The 17,753-nt window shown below is 39.5% G+C and overlaps 1 protein-coding gene across 6 annotated transcripts in view; it reads right to left on the minus strand.

Moving 5' to 3' along the window:
- IMMT (inner membrane mitochondrial protein) overlaps positions 1-15,086 on the minus strand; it is a 41,090-nt gene extending 26,004 nt beyond the window's left edge. For 5 of the 6 annotated variants that reach the window (XM_043603900.1, XM_043603899.1, XM_043603897.1 and 2 more), the window contains exon 1: positions 14,905-15,080. In XM_043603900.1, coding sequence (XP_043459835.1) covers positions 14,905-14,949 — 45 coding nt within the window. In that variant the 5' untranslated portion in view covers positions 14,950-15,080. Of the gene's footprint in view, positions 1-14,904 lie in introns of all 6 variants that reach the window. The other variant, XM_043603898.1, reaches the window with a different exon arrangement.
- Between the last annotated feature and the right edge of the window lie 2,667 nt (positions 15,087-17,753).

Here is a 17,753-nt window from a genome sequence, read left to right on the forward strand (position 1 = left end):
ATTATTTCTTGGATACAACTGGAATTTGCCACATGCTTTTCTAGTTGGCAAGAAAAAGTAAAACAATAGCATAAAATATCTATTTTTACTTTGTAAGCTTTAGACATCTGAAAAATCACCCATACAAAACACCACATTGTAGGATGTATACAAATCCATTCAGGGGAGAGATCCAATCTTAGGTTAATTTATCTAGAAAAATTTATCTTATCCCGTCTATACAATATCTATGGGGCCAGTCAATTCCTACAGACACTCATTTAAATCTAAAAGTACATCTTGGTTTTTGCATAGTGTATAATTAAACTAAAAGCCAATAATTTTAAGAAAAAAATGTCAATGTTGTAAATGCTCAGTAATTACCTCCATGTAACTACTAATCTATTTTTACCCGAAAGCAAATGATCAGACCAACACTTTGAAATTTGTTTTAATCAAAGTAAAGCACATAAATGCAAATGTTTCTTAACAATATGCAGCTCCCTCAAATAAAACAAATGAACACGTATCTAAATACTATTGGGGAAGGTTTTGATAAATTTAAAGCTATTCATAGCAATCAATCTGAAATTTCAAATTTATTGCATCAACAAAATCTTTCTTTATACCAAGTAGAAAATCAAACTGCAACAAGTCAAAGGGGAAAAATGTGTTCTCTAGGTTTCTTGATGAAATTGCATTCAAAGAACGTCAGAAAAACACAAACTTTCTTTTAGAAGTATTGATCAAAGGACACATAAAATTACTCTAGAATTACAGTTGCAATTTACACTCTATTTGCCAAAGCCTAAAGGTAAACATTAATGTCACAACACGTTTAGGAAAAAAAAAACAAAACAAGCAGCTAGATGTCTTACAACATGTAAAGCAGTTATAGTCGGTATTTTAAAAGTATTTCAATTGCTACCTAACATCGAGAATTCTCAACATCTTTCTACTGCATTTAATAGAAAGGCATGTTTTCCTACTATTCTATAAAGTGGGTTATGTAGGGGCGCCTGGATGGCTCAGGTCATGATCTTGCAGTGTGAGTTCAAGCCCCACGTCGTTGGGCTCTGTGCTGACAACTCAGAGCCTGGAGCCTGCTTCGGATTCTGTGTCTCCCTCTCTCTCCGCCCCTCCCCCGCTCATGCTCTGTCTCTGTCTCTCTCTCTCTCTCTCTCTCTCTCTGTCAAAAATAAAAATAAACATTAAAAAAATTTTTTTAAAAAGTGGGTTATGTGGAAGTTTAAACAGAACTGCATCTACTTTGATAGGTCAACAACTCCATCTTGTTGACTTAGAAAAGAAATATTAGGAAACCACTAAAGTTGTATTTATTTAAGGTTCTATTCTTTACTTTCAGAGGTACAAAAAAGTATTCAAAAGTTAAGACACTTTTTTTTTTTTTAATTTTTTGAGAGAGAGAGCACGTAAGCGGGGAAGGAGCAGAAAGCGGGAGACAGAATCTGAAGCAGGCTCCAGGCTCTGAGCTGTCAGCACAGCCCAACACTGGGCTCAAACTCCCAAACCACAAGATCATGACCTGAGCTGAGGTTGGACACTTAAGTAACTGAGCCACCCAGGCGCCCCAAAAGTTAAGACACTGTTAACGGTGAGTAATTAGATAACTGAAACATCAAGCAGCAAACATAATAGTGGAAAAGTGAATCCAAGTACAAAACCAAATGAACACTAAAACTCAAGAATACCCTATTTCACATCAATTTGTTTTTTAACCTGTTTCTTCATCTACCTTCTACTTTTGACCCTCTTCCCTCCGCTGATAGAATGTTATCTGATGTGACTGTAAGTTTATAGTTCCTAGTATTAACTTAAAATGTAAATTTTTAAATAAAAATTCCAAAGATTTAGTTGCATATAAGGTGGTCTCTCTCACAACTTCTGTCCCCCCCAGCCACTCAGATCTCTCCGTAAGCAACAAATGCTATCAGCTTCTTGTATATCCAGAGATATTCTGTGACAGAGAATTCCTGAAACACTCCCTTTACAGAAGATACCATAATACATACCTAGTTCTGAACTAAAGTTCATTCAACAATATGTATTTGAGATCGTATCAGTAAATGAACTCTTCCTAGTGGGTGTAATTCATTATTCCATTGTATGGATGTTATTTAATGTATTTAACCAGAACCCCTTTGATGGACAGTGAGGTTACTCTAAATTTTTGTTATAATAAATAATGTTGCCTGGGAAATCTACATCATTTTGGGTCAATTCTTTAAGTAAAATTTGCAATGTTGATAAATATTGCCTGAGTAGCCCAACTGTCCCCTAGTAGTGAGAGAGTATGTTTTCTCACAGCCTTCCAAACACACTTTCAGTGTAGTTTTAATCACAATTTCCTTTATGACTGTCTATCTTTTCATGTATTTATGATATTTTTATTTACTTTTCTATGAATGATCAGATTGTATCCTTTGACTTTTATTATTTATTATTGCTGTTTATATGGACTTTTTCCCTAAAAGTGTTCAGTGAACATTTCCATATACCATTTCACTTTTTCTTTTTTTTTAAGTATAGCTGACACACAATGTTACATTAGTTTCAGGTATACAACATAGTGATTTAACAACTCTGTTATGCTATGCTCACCCCAAGTGTAGCTATCATGTCACCATACAACCCTTTTATAATATCAATGACTACATTCCCTATACTACACCTTTTATTTCTTTGACTTATTCATTCTATAACTGGAACTCTGCCTCTCAGTTCTCTTTACCCATTTTGTCCTTTCCCCATCGCACATCCCTTCCCCTCTGGCAACTGTTATTCTTTGTATTTATAGGTCTGATTCTGCTATCTATTCATTTGTTTAGATTCCTTTTTAAAAAAAATTTTTTTATGTTTATTTTTGAGAGACAGAGACAGAGCGTGAGCAGGGGAAGGGCCAAGAGAGAGGGAGACACAGAATCTGAAGCAGGCTCCAGGCTCTGAGCTGTCAGCCCAGAGCCTGACATGGGGCTCAAACCCATGAACCAAACAGTGAGATCATGACCTGAGCCGAAGTCAGCCGCTCAACCAACTGAGCCACCCAAGCACCCCTCATTTGTTTAGATTCCACACACAAGTGCAATCATGGTATCTGTCTTTCTCTGTTTTGACCACTTTTAAATAAGACTGAACTTCTTCATATTCTTTTCTCTTTATATATAAAGAGAAATTAGCCATGTGTCTGCTAATTCCAAATGTTTTTATCCAGTTTGTGATCTGATTTTTTCTTTGTTCATGGTAGTTTATGCCATGCAAAAAACTACTTTAATGTAGGCAAAACTGTCAATCTTTTCTTATATGGCTTCTAGATTTTCTCATATTCTTAGAAAGCCACCCTCAGATTATAAAGTAATTCTTCAATATTTCTTCTACTCTCATAGTTTCATTTTTTAAAATATGTAAATCTTTGAAATTAGTGTAAAATATGGATTCAAGTTTATTTTTTCCAAATGTCTATTCAGTCATCCCTAAATCATAGACTGAACAATCAGTTTTTTTCCAATAATTTGAAATGCCACCTTTAAAACACACCAAATGCCTTGCTGCATTTAGATTTCTTATTTTGTTCCACTGATCTACACTAATTCTACAATGTTTTAACTACTGCCATCTTAGAATTAGCTTTTGGGGCACCTGGGGAGCTCAGTCAGTTGAGCATCCAACTTCAGCTCAAGTCATGATCTCTCAGTCATGGCTTTGAACCCCACGTCGGACTCTGTGCTGATAGCTTAGAGCCTGCAGCTTGCTTCGGATTTTGTGTCTCCCTTTCTCTCTGCCCCTCCCCAGTTCGCGCTCGGGCTTGTTTGCTCTCTCTCAAAAATAAATAAACATTAAAAAAAATTTTTTTTTTGAAGAAAGAATTAGCTTTTAATCTGGTAGGGCTTGTCCTCTCTTAAGTACTATTATTTTTCAGAATTTTTCTGGATATTCCTTTTTTTTTTTTTTTGAAAGCTGAGCTATCAAAGGGCTTTCAATTAAACATACCATTATAAAATGAACCCTGACTTAAGAGTGTATTAAATGTGAAAAAAAATATCTTTTATGGCCAAAAACTGATACCAATAAAGTTTCCTACTTCTGTATGAGAAAAAAGTAGAAATGATGACTGTATCATGACTCAAATTTATAGGGTGTTTATCTAAACCAGTGGCTCTTGATTTTATTATTTTTTTATTTTTTTTTAAATTTTTTTTCTCAACGTTTATTTATTTTTTTTTTTTTTAATTTATTTTTTTGGGGACAGAGAGAGACAAAGCATGAACGGGGGAGGGGCAGAGAGAGAGGGAGACACAGAATCGGAAACAGGCTCCAGGCTCTGAGCCATCAGCCCAGAGCCTGACGCGGGGCTCGAACTCCCGGACCGCGAGATCATGACCTGGCTGAAGTCGGACGCTTAACCGACTGCGCCACCCAGGCTCCCCGTTGATTTTAAAAAATTTAAGTATCCTACTCATTAGCCAACAATATGTAGCATGTAATATCCTAAAGCAGTTGTAAAAGTCAGAAATTTATGGTTTTACCACCCAAGCATGAGTATGAGCCCATATACCATACGCAGTTTTACCTTATTTAAAAAAAAAATCTCTTCTAAGTCTCTTTTAATCTAGGAGTTTTCCCTCCAATAATTAATTTATTGAAGAACCTGGGTTACTTGATCTGTAGAATTTTCCACAGACTAGATTTTGCTTAAGATACGATTTAACATGATCCTGTCTTCTGCATTTCCCACAAACCAGAGTTAGAGCCAGACACCTGCTCAGACTCGGGTTTATTCTCTCTGGCAAAACTTTAGGTGGTGTCATGTTGTCTCATCAGGAGGCACTCAAAGGCTGGTTATCTCTCTTTTTATGATGTTATCAACTGTGTTGATGTACAATGTCTAGATCCATTAATTTACTGGAAGTTGCAAAAAGTGATAATTCTACTATTTTTCATTTATTATTTGACATATTTTTCAAAGAGATATTTTTCCTCACCTACAGTTTGGTTACCCAAAGTACAGTTCATAAGGCAGGATAAATGCTTCTTTTTATCTTTTTATCCATTTATTATCCATTTTTATCCACTTACACTCTGATAATCACCAATTGTGGGTTTTAGGGGTTTTTGTTCATTTATTCATTGTGACAAATTGTATTTTCCAAAAATTATTACACTTCCCATCTGACCTGGTTTTCCAGAACCTTGCCATTTTCCCCGGAACCTTGCAACTTCATGAGACCTCAAAAATCTCCTAACACAGCCCAGAAATCTTCAGAACTAAAATGTAATATGTTATTTATATAATCAATGTTTTCAGTTGTATAATTTTTACCTACATAATACATATTATTTATTATTATAAGATAATAAATGATGTTATTTAATACCACTAAGTTTGGGGTAATCTGTTATATAACCATAACCAAATGGATACTTGTACCTAGAAGCAACGGGCTGCTGCAGTAAAACATCAAGCATGTGGGGTGCATGGAGGGTGAGAGTTGGAAGGACCTTGAAGAGACTTAGCAGAAGCCTAATGGTCTTCATGGAAACCACTGGTGAGGGCTTCAGAAAAGTGAGAAAAATGTTTTGGAAACCTGGAGGAAAAAGGGTCTCTGTGTGTGGTGTCTGAAGTTTGTCAAAGTTGTCACCTGTGGTAAGGCATGACAAACAGAAAATTAGGAGCTATACCTAATGAACTGATAAGATTTAGCTAGAGAGTTTCAAGCAGAATGCTCAAGAGTACCAACTAGTTTCTTTTTAGCAGAGTATAAGGGTAAAAATGAGCTTCAAACAAGCCACAAAACCTGTCTAGCTTTCAAGTACAATTTAAAGGAAATATTAAGGAGCTAGGACTTGATAAGTTAAAAAATAAAACTGTTTCTCATTCTCAGCCTTTCCAGTCTGCAAAAATACTTGAAGACCTCAAGTTCTAAGGAGGTGCTCTTCACAGAATCTTTTCACACACAGAAAAGGCCCCTTGGGAATCCTAAGGGGATACTTCCACAGTCTTTTTGTTAAACAACAGGGCTACAGAGAATCTTAAGGGTTTTACTCCATAGTGGCCTCACAGGGAGTCCAAAACGGCAAAGGGCTTAATCTTAATATTTGTGGGTGTAGCTTTTGTCTCATGGAGAAAACCCCAAAAAGATCCACAGGAAACCCAAAGTTAAGATAATAATATTTTCTGGAAAAGGAAGGATAATTCAAGGGATGAAACCAAGAGCCCAGAGTAGAACCAACGGCTACGAAGGATCATTACCAACCAGTACAAATTAAGAAATCAGCAACACGTGCTGTATGTAAATACCGCTATATTCCTCTGAAAGTTAGTTTGAACACCTGTTTTCAATTTTTTGTTGAGGTGGAATTGCAGGGTCATATGGTAATTCTATGTCTAACTCTGCATCGTTTTACATTTCCACCAGCAATGTAGGAGGGTTCAATTTCTCTACATCCTGACACCTGTTATTTTCTGTTTTTATTATAGGCATTCTAGAGAGCATGAAATGGCTATTTCATTGTGAACCTGATTTGCATTTCCCTAACGTCAACAGATTTTTAACATCTTTTCATGTGCTTTTTTTAATGTTTATTTTTGAGAGAGAGAGCTCACACAGGGGAGGGGGGGGGTGGGGAGACAGAGGACCCAAAGTGGGCTCTGTGCTGACAGTATCAAGCCTGATGTGGCGCTTGAACTCACAAACCGTGAGATATGACCTGAGCCGCGGTCAAACGCTTAACCGACTGAGCCACCCAGGCGCCCCTCATGTGCTTCTTAATTATTTATATATCTTGTTTGGATTAATGTCTATTCAAGTCCCTTGCCCCATGTTTTATTTGGGTTGTCTTTTAGTTGTTGATCTGTAGGAGTTCTTTACATATTCTGGATATTAGGTCCTTATCAGATACGTGGTTTGAAAATATTTTCTCCCACTCTTTTCACTCCTTTGATGAATAAAAACTTTTAATTCTGATGAAATCCAATTTATCTTTTGGAGTCATATCTAAGAAACCATTGCCACATCCACTTTGACCTCTAGAGCTCTCTTTCTTAAGCAGCAAGTTAATCTCTCTATATAAACTAAATATCCTACTTTAACACACTTTCTGAGTTCTGGAATTCCTTTTACTAATAATACTAGATGATAATAATAACATCTAAACTTATGATGTAGAAAAACCTATGCTGTTTCAAAGCAATCTGCCTTGACACATAACTTTGTAATAAATATTATAAGGTTAGCATTGCTATTTCTAACCTATAGAAACATGATTTTTAAAAACTGATATGATAAAACATACAACTCCCATATTATGTTCTTGCACAAACCCTCTATTCCTTAGCTCCAATCTAACATGAACATACAAAAAGAAACCACAACCTGGAAACAAGTAACTATAATAAATAATCCCCTCACACGAACCCTATCTGGAGGTTCCAGGTTTTCCCTCTAGATATTGCTGGTTGCTATAACTGATGATGTTTTGGTGGGTTTTGTCATAAGGATTCCTCCCACACAAACAAGACATCCAGAAGTTAATGCCCAGTTCTACATTTGAAATGCAGATTAGTATGTGACAACTTAAGTTTTTCTACAGTTAACTTAAAATATTTTATAAGAATCATGAAGGGGCGCCTGGGTGTCGGTTAAGCCCCGACTTCGGCTCAGGTCATGATCTCACAGTTCGTGAGTTCGAGCCCCGCATCGGGTTCTGTGCTGACATCTCAGAACCTGTAGCCTGCTTCAGATTCTGTGTCTCCCCCACCCCCCTCTGCTCCTTCCCCAGTAGTGCTCTGTCTCTGTCTCTCAAAAATAAACAAGCATTACAAAAAAAAATTTTTCTTAAAGAATCATGAATTAAGGTTAAAAATATATCACACCAAAAAAATGCAGTAAGTTTGGCACTGAAGCAGCATTATCTCTCAGCAAAGACACATTCTGTATCTAAGTACCCTTCAGTTACAACAAGGAAATGGCAGATATTAATCAATATGGCAAAAGAAATAACTTAACACTTTAATTTTCCCTGCCTATATGTATGTATATGATTCATATATTCTTACTCGCATGTCTTAAGTTACGGTGTAAAATTTATTCCAAAATGGTTTGAAAGCCACTGGCCTAAAGAAATGAAAATAAGGAAAAATAAAAACGACTCTAGTATGGGTAAAAGCAAACAGCAAGCTTCATGATATATTAAACTACTTTCTACCGTGTGTGCTTGGCAGACATTACTAACATATTGTTTCACAGTCCTAATAAAAAAAAAAAAGAATTCTAGAAGATGACAGCTAAAAATGTCCACACACAAATTCAATCTGAAACTAGTCCTGCTATCAAACTGGTCATAAACAAACTGGCTTTGTCAACCCTCAAGAACAATGTTTCTTTCTCTTAAGTGATACACAGATAAGATTCTGTATATGCAGATGACCACTACCAAATGGATAGTTTGGGAGAGGGCTAGGCTAAGCTGAAAACCCAGGTCCTCCAAACACCCCCAACTCAACAAAGGTTGGGCCTGGTGATGCAGTCAGTACTGGGATTAATATGACAAATGGTGTTAAGTCTGAGAAATACACTGAGGAAAAATTAGAGCTCTGAAGCACATTTCTGGAAAGAAAGAGGACACAAAACAGAATAATTCATTTCTATTGAATATCTACACGTAAGGAATTTAGGGATGATAAGTCCAGACACAAAGAATAAGACAGATGCCATGTGATGGTTAATTTTATGTCAACTTAGAGGGTGTTTTTGGAGGAGACTAACATTTAAATCAGTGAATTGTGCCATAAAGCAGATTGCCTTCAACAATGTAGGTGGGCCTCATCCAATCAGTTGAAGGTCTAACCAGAACAAAAAGACCAGCCTCCCCCAAAAGAGGGAGAATTCTCCAGCAGACTGCTTTCATTCTGGAACTGCACATCAGCTCCCCAGGTCACTGGCCTTCAGACTAAAACTGCACCACAGGCTCGCCTGGGTCTCTGCATTATCAAGCCTGCTAGCTCCGTTGCAGATGTTGGACTTGCCAGCTTCCAAAACTGCGTAAGCCAATTCCACACAATAAATCCTTTTATTTATATACATATCCTATTGGTTCTGTTACTCTGGAGAACCCTAACACATGATCAGAGATTCTAAAACCTATGGGGCTTTAAGTGAGGTCACATGTACTCACAGAGATTAAGAAAAATTAACAGAAAATAATTTATTTTTTAATTCAAACATGTCATAAATATTTACTGAGCACCTATTAGGAGCCAAGGACTACGGTCGGTACTAGAAATAGAGCAGTAAAGGACACAATCCCGTTGTGGAGCTTACATTTTAATGTGGCAAAGACGCGATAAATATACATTATGTCAGCTTTTGGTAAGAGCTATAAAGTAAATGTAGGGTAGGGGTAAGTTCAGAGGCATGCAAGGAAGGAGAGAGTGGTCAAAGTTCTATATTAGATAGGAGAGGCCTCTCTGAAGGGAAGGTGATATTTGAGAAAGTATCAAAACGAAAGAAGCTAAGCAAAAATGTGTGGGAAGACTTCAGGGCAAAAGAAACAGCAAATGAAAAGGCAATGAGACTAAAATAAAATAGGAACAAAAGGTAATGAGGTATGCGCTAGAGATATCAAGACAGAACAAGGCAGAGTAGAAAAATGAAATAGGCAAAGAGTAGATCATGAAGGGCCCGGTGGGTGTGGTAAAGAGTTTATATTTTATTCTCAATGTGATAGGATGTGAATGAAGGGCATGCCATGATCCGTATGCTTTTAAAAAAAGACTTCATTAACTACTACATAAAAAATTGACTCTAGGGGCGACTGGGTGGCGCAGTCGGTTAAGCGTCCGACTTCAGCCAGGTCACGATCTCGCGGTCCGGGAGTTCGAGCCCCGCGTCGGGCTCTGGGCTGATGGCTCAGAGCCTGGAGCCTGTTTCCGATTCTGTGTCTCCCTCTCTCTCTGCCCCTCCCCCATTCATGCTCTGTCTCTCTGTGTCCCAAAAATAAATAAACATTGAAAAAAAAAAATTAAAAAAAAAAAAAAAGAATTGACTCTAGAAGGGCAATGGTAAAAGCAGGAAAACATTAAAGAAGATGAAGTTTGATGGAGTGGAAAGGACTGTGACAAATAGAATATTCTGGATAAAGTTGACACATCAAACAAGAAAAGAAAATCTGAGTACAAAGCTCAAAAGAAGCTAGTCATCTGCTTCGGAATTAAAATTCTGAGAATTGATATAATCCCAAGTAAGAGTATATAGAGAGATGGAACAATGAGATCTCACTACACATGTATTAGAATGGCCCAAGTCCCTAACACTGACAATACCAAATGCTGATGAGGATGTGGAACACAAACTCCCATTCAACACTCCTGGGAATGCAAAAACAGTTCAGCCACTTTGAAAGATAGTTTGGAAGTTTCTTACAAAACTAAACAGATAATAAAGCAATCATGCACCTTGGTATTTACCGAAAAAAAGCTGAAAACTTCTGTCCACACAAAACCCTGCACATGAATGTTTAGAGCAGGTTTATTCGTAATTGCTAAAACTTGGAAGCAACCAAGATATCCTTCAGCAGGTGAATGGATAAATAAACCGTGGTACATTATTATTCAGTGCTTAAAAAATTAAAAAAAAAAAAAAACTATCAAGCCCTGAAAAGACATGGAAGAAAGTTAAATGCATATTACTAAGTGAAAGAAGCCAATGTGAAAAGGCTACATAGTGTATGATTCCATCTATAGGACATTCTGGAAAGGCAAAACTATGGATAATAAAAAGATCAGTGGTTGCCAGGAGGTGAGGAAAGAAAGTGATAAGTGGAAAATAGAAAATTTTTAAGACAGTGAAAATGTTCTGTACAATACCATAATGACTGATACATGTCATCATATATCTGCCCAAACCCAGACAACGTACAACACCAAAAGTGAAACCCAATGTAAACTATGCACTTTGGGTGATTATAATATGCCCATGTTAATTAAGTTCATCGATTGTAATAAACGTTCTACTCTGATGGGGGATACTGATAACGGAAGAAGCTATGCATGTGTAAAGCTAAAACCGCTCTTAAAAAAGTTAAGTACTGGGGCACCTGGGTGGCTCAGTTGGTTAAGCATCTGACTTCGGCTCAGGTCATGACCTCGCAGTTCATGGGTTCAATCCCCATGTCAGGCTCTGTGCTGACAGCTCAGAGCCTGAAGCCTGCTTTGGATTCTGTGTTTCCCTGTCTCTGTACCTCCCTCATTCCCACTCTGTCTCTCTCTCAAAAAAAAATAATAAAACACATTTTTTTTTTTAAGTCTTAATTAAAATAAAAAGGAAGAGAGATGGGAAAAGAGGGCCTTGGGGATATATTCAGAGGTACAAGGAAGAAACAGATTCGACAGGAAAAAGGAAAGACATGAAGGGCAAAATGAGCCCCAAGATACATGAGAAAAGCCAAAAGAGTAAAAAAAAGTTTCACAAAGCAACATTATCAAATGCTACAGAACGACTGACGAGATAGTTAAGAATAAACCAATGGAGGTGCCTGGGTGGCTCAGTCGGTTAAGCCTCCAACTCTTGATTTTGGTTCAGGTCATGGTCTCACGGTTGGGGAGATCAAGCTGTGCAGGGGGCTCCACACTGATAGTATGGAGCCTGCTTAGGATTCTCTCTCTCCCCCGCTCTACTGCTGTTCGCAAACATGCTCTGTCTCCCTCTACAAATAAACTTAAAAACAAAACAAAACAAAAAGAATAAACCAATGAATTTTAAAAAATACCAATTTTAAGACCACAAGAAAATGTGAATGTTGGGGCGCCTGGGCGGTTCAGTCAGTTAAGCGTCTGACTTCAGCTTAGGTCATGATCTCACAGCTTGTGAGTTCGAGCCCCACGTAGCGGCTCTGTGCTGACAGCTCAGAGCCTGGAGCCTGTTTCAGATTCTGTGTCTCCCTCTCTTCTGCCCCTCCCCTGCTCACACTCTCTCTCTCCTTCAAAAATAAACATTTAAAAAAAGAAAAGAAAATGTGAATGCAAGCCAGAAAAGGGTTCATATTTTAGTATGAAGCTTTAGTCTGTTTTCTTCTAACTTCCTAATTGGGAGCCCAGTAAGTGAAAAATGTTTTGATGAAGGCAAGGAAGAAAAAATAATTTTGGACTTTATGCAGAAATAGGAGACAGAGCCTATGAGATCTGGGGGAGAGCTGTGTGTGCCTTCCCAGGCTGGAGTGTCGCATGGTCATTCAGCAATTCAGCAAGGGTCTGATAGGGGAGCTGGGTAGCTTCCCAGGGTCCTGGGTGACAGGTATCAGCTGTGTAACTTGGTCGTTTGAAGGGAATGCCCAGAACACAGACATGTCAGTGATTTCCATGCATTTTTCCCCCATTACTACAGCCTCCCTGTATAAGCTCATAATTACATCTTCAGGCCTGGAGTATGTAAAGAGATTAGTATAGGGGCGCCTGGGTGGCTCAGTCAGTTAAGCATCTGACTCTGTTTCAGCTCTGGTCATGGTCTTGCAGTTTGGTGGGTTCAAGCCCCGCATCAGGCTCTGCACTGACAGCACGGATACTGCTTGGGATTCTCTCTCCCCCTCTCTCTCTGCCCCTCCCCCACTCACACTCCCTCTCAAAATAAATAAATAAACTTAAAAAATTTTTAAAAGAAACTAATGGGCCTAGTGTATACTAGCCTATAGACCATATACGCATATATCTGTATGCATATATCTGTATATCTAGAATAGTCTATACTCCTGCCTCCTTAGTCTCTTAGATCTGTCTTTTGTGCTTGGATCAATTTCCTAAAACATTTTTATTGTACTTCCTTCCTCTGAAAACCTTCATTGACTCCCTGTAGCTTGAGAAGAAACCCAAAGTCCTTGACTGGCATCCACATTCAAGGCCTTCACAATTTGAGCCAAGGTAGCTTCCCATTCTCATTATCTGTGGGCCCTTGACATGAAGTGTGTACTGTGGCCAGGCTCATCTGGTCACTGTCCCCGCAACAGGACTTGTGTTTCTCCTCCTTCACGATCCTGTTGCTATCATTCTCTTTCGAGTGTGTCTGCACACCATCATCTCTAAATCCCCTCCATCCTGGCTCCCATCTCCTCTGCTTTTGCTGATGGTGACATCTACCTATACTGTCATTGTGGCAATGAGATGATTGCTTTGTAAGTGTCTCAGGCTGTGCCATGAGCTCATGACAACCATGACACAACCTGAGGGCAGAATAAGAAGATTGTGCCAGGAAAGGAGAGCTCCAAAGACAAACCAACAGTTCTGCCCTGAAAGGCAGCTCAACTTCCTCCATTCTTCTAGTCTCATTTGGGTACTGTATTAGGAGAGACACTAAGATGGTCCTGCAAATCCTCACCCCCTGTTAAGCCATGATGATTAGGGTTGTATGGCAAAAGGGATTTTGCAGGTGTAATTCAGGTTACTAATCAGTTGAATGAGTTCATCAGAAGGGAGGTTTTTCAGGTGGGCCTACCCTAATCATATAAGCCCTTTACACGTTGGTCTAGAGATAAGAAGCAGGAAAGTTAAGGGAGACTTTTGAAGTCTAAGAGACAAGCTCCTCGTAGCCTGCAAGAAAGCAAACACCCATGTTATAAATTGGCGCTGAGGACCTTGTGGCAAGACACTTCCAACAGCCTCTAAGAGAGCTAGGTGAGAGCAGGCACGAAAAGAGGAACTTCAGTCCTTCCACGGCAAGGGCCTGAATTCTGCCAATAAAATGAACTTGGAAGAGGACCCTGAACTCCAGATGAGAACCACAGCACCGTCAACACCTTGATTGCAACCTTGTGTAGCAATGAACAAAGAACCCGGACCATCCATGACTGAAAACTGTAAAATAATAAATGGGTGTTTTTAACCTGCCAAATTTGTGGTATTATGCATCAATAAAGAACTAATACAGACTCTACTTTCCTAAAGAAGAGGCTGCTTCTATCCCGGCAACAAGTGGGGATACAAGCAAACTTAAAGGGAGAAAAAAAAAAAAAGCTGACTTTTACTATTTCTAACTCACTATGACCAGGGATTTTGTTCAATTACTACCTGAGTAACAGTACCTGTTTTGCAATACATTTTTTACAAAATATCAATGTTCTGCAAATTGTGAGCAATGTTAACAGGTTTACTTTTTAATTTCCAATTTTAGAAAATTACTTTGATAACCATGCAGGAATAAAAGTCACTGGGTGTCTAGGCTTCTTGGATGTCTGCCAAAGTTGTGCCAGCACCTGGAGAGATATATTCCTAGGCTAATCTCAGAAATGAGCCAAGGTCATGGCTCCCGTCCTTCCTTAGTACCAAGAGTTTTACTCCATAAACCACAACCTTTCATTTTTGTTTGGAGTAAGAATAGCTCAGAGGAGCTCTCAGCTACAAAAAAGAAAGTCCCTCCCTAATAATTACAACCTTGACCCCTAAAGCGCGGACTCTAACAGTCTAAACATCTTATTAAAGATTCAAAAAGCCAAGGCTATGCATTTCCTGCTGGGAACTGTAGTTCTCCCCTCGACCTTCAACCACTGGCTGCGCGAAACCTATCACGAGCCCAACCGGCGACCCGAGCGCCGGCAGCCACGATTGGTCCCTGACTGGGGCAGCGTGGGGCTGATTGGATGACAGGTCCCCGAAGCCGTGCCTACCTTCCTGCGCCCGCCTACCCGCCACCGACTCCTTTCTACACCCCATCCCGCTTCAGCAATAACCCTCAAGTCATCCTGTTGGGCTAAATCCCCAACTAACTGCCTCACGGGTCCGCCCGGGACTCTCGCAGATGAGGGCGACCCTGACACACGCCTCTCTCCTGGGGCCTAGACAGAGAGAAAGCCTCCCCCATTTTCCTTTGGTTGCATGAAGTCAGCCTGACCACGCGCTCCCTCTCCTCGCGCCCCCGCGCTCACCTGGGCGGCGGCAGTCACACCCGATAACTGACAGACCCGCAGCATCTCGGCCGGGAGACCGCACTGCTGGCGTACGCGGGAGCTACCGCGGCGGCGCTAGTAAGGGAGAGCGTGCGTGAGTGCGTGCCTGCGTCCGTGCCTCCTCTCCGCGCCGGGCGGGCGTACCGGAAGGGCAACCAACGTCGCTGCGCACGCGCAGCTCCCTCTCTCGACCCCGCCTAGGCGTCTCGGAGAGGGTGGGCCCTCCTCTGGCGGAAAAGGCGATTTCTCCTTCCGGGTCTCTCTCGGAATTCTTTGTAGCCCCAAGAAGGAGTTAGCTGGGGAATCAAGAGGGTGAAAGGGAGTCGGAAACATCAGTGCGGAAAACAGCTGTGATTCTTCGAACAATTCAAGCCAGAAAATAGCTCAGCCGCCTCTTTCACCTGGATACTTCGTAGAAAGCAGTCGATCTGGCGAAAGTTAACGTAAACAATGGTGTTGTCTTGGTTTGCGTGTTCGCTTCATTTGGTAGCCTTTCTTGAGGAAGTCATCCTGATTACGGGACACTGAAGGAACAGTGGAGAGACCTTTGTGCGGCGTGTGTTTGTTGTTCACGTATCTAATAAGTGGTAGCGCAGAGATAGAAACCCAGATTCTTCGGGTTCCATCGCTTCTACTCCTAGATTAAACCACACTGATTTTTCCACCACGTTTTCATTTTACAAAAATAATTTTGGCCGCTTCTGTGGAATGGGTTGGAAGTTAAGGAGGTCAGTGCAGAAGAACTGTTCAAAATATTCCACTAAGTCTATACCCAAGGTTTGGCATGTTAAATACTGAACATAGTATTCTATACTATTAGCATTAATAATCTTATCAGCACAGTATCAAAGAAACTAACTTGCATAAATATTGTATTTACAAAGTACTTTCAAGTCTTAACTAGGTAGTTTACTACAGTATGGTGTTGTTAGAGTTAGGGTTTATTACAGTATGGTACTGACCCCTCTTGTAAAATGGAGAAGTAATTTGAAAATTACCTAAAATAATCATGTTTGTGTATGTTCGATGCTTTTCAGAGTACTTTAGTAATCACATTACACTATTTTGTATTACCTATCACCTAACGGCCTACAGGGTAGTCGCCCATTTTTTAAAAGTAATTTTAGCAGTTAAATTGCAATCTGCCCATCCTATCCCTGCCCACTGCTGTCATGCTGGGTGATGCCAGTGTGATGGCTTTTCTAACACCTTGGCCATAAACCTGTCAATTCCAATCAGGAATTTCTGTTCGAACCATTTGTGGCCCAGCTACATCTTGGACCTGAACATCCCTACCAACTTTTCCAGCTTCAGGATCTCAAGCTTCAAAATTAATTTGTTTCCTGATGTTTCATTTAACCAAATCCTTAATCTTCATAACCTCTACATGCAATTTATGAAAACTTTTTTGCTTTAAAACAGACTCCCCTAAAGTAATACACAACTTTTAAGTCACTTCTCTGCTCAAAAATGTGCAGTAACTCCCATCGCCAATTCAAAGAACATTTATGAAATGTCTCCGTACTTTTCCAGCATAGGGGAATGTTTTTAAGGCTCAACATGGCCATCTTAGGTGGGAGAGTAATATAGCAATGATAGTAGTCAAAGCTGATCACCCATTTACATACTCTAAAACCCAGAAGAACTAAAGGATAACCATCTCAGTAGTTCTCAAAGTGTGAACTAGGGAGTTTGAGACCTTTTCAGAAGACGCATAAAATCAACACTACCTTCATAACATTAAGATATTTGCTGTTTTCACTCATCTCGTAATTTTAAAGTAGATTTTTTCCAGAAGCTAGGTGACAGGTGATATCACAATAGATTGAATGCATAAGCAAATTTCAGAATCCAGCTTTTTATTAAACCAGGTCTAAAAAGAGATTTGCAAAAGAGGTTAAACAATGCCACTCTTCTCACTAATTTTTTTTTATCTTGGAATAGTTATTTTTCCTGAGTATATTTGGTTATAAAAATAATTGTTTTAAAATGAATTACTCAGTATGATAGGCAGGATAATTATTCCCAAATATATGTACATTTTCCTAATTCCTGGAACCTATGAATACGTTCGTTTACACGGCAAAAAAGATCTGCAGGTGTGATTAAATGAAAACTCTTGAGATGGGGAGACTATCCTGAATTATCTGCATAGGCCCAATGTAATGACAAGGGCCTTTATGAGTAACAGATGGGGAGAGGAGGGCCAGAGTCTGAAAAGGAGATGTGACAATGGAAGCAGAAGTCAGAGAGATGTGATTACTGGCTTTGAAGACGGAAGGAGGCACAAGGCGGGGAAGGCAGGCAGCTTCTAGAAGCTGGAAAAGGCAAGGAAACATATTCTCCCCTAGACCCTCCAGAAGGAACATAGCCCTAGATGTTTTGATATTAGCCTTGTGAAACCCATTTTAGACTTATGACCTGCAGGGGTGCCTGGGTGGCTCAGTCGGTTAAGCATCCAACTTTGGCTCAGGTCATGATCTCACGGTTCGTGAGTTTGAGCCCTACATCGGACTCTTGTGCTGACAGCTCGGAGCCTGGAGCCTGCTTCGGATTCTGCATCTCCTTCTATCAAAAATAAATAAATAAATGTAAAAATAAATAAATAAATGTGAAAAATAAATGAAAAAAAATTTAGACTTACGACCTACAGAATTACAAGATAATTTGTATTGTGTTATGCCACTAAGTTTGAGGTAATTCATTTCAGCAGCAATTGGAAATATAATTAAAAGCTCTCTGGGGTCCTCAACTTTTAAGCATGTAAGGAAGTTCTAAGACCTAAAAGTTTGAGAACCCCTGCTGTCAATAAATCCTGTGTCTTTCTG

The sequence above is a fragment of the Prionailurus bengalensis genome, chromosome A3 (genome assembly GCF_016509475.1).
Source record: "Prionailurus bengalensis isolate Pbe53 chromosome A3, Fcat_Pben_1.1_paternal_pri, whole genome shotgun sequence".
Taxonomy (NCBI): domain Eukaryota; kingdom Metazoa; phylum Chordata; class Mammalia; order Carnivora; family Felidae; genus Prionailurus; species Prionailurus bengalensis.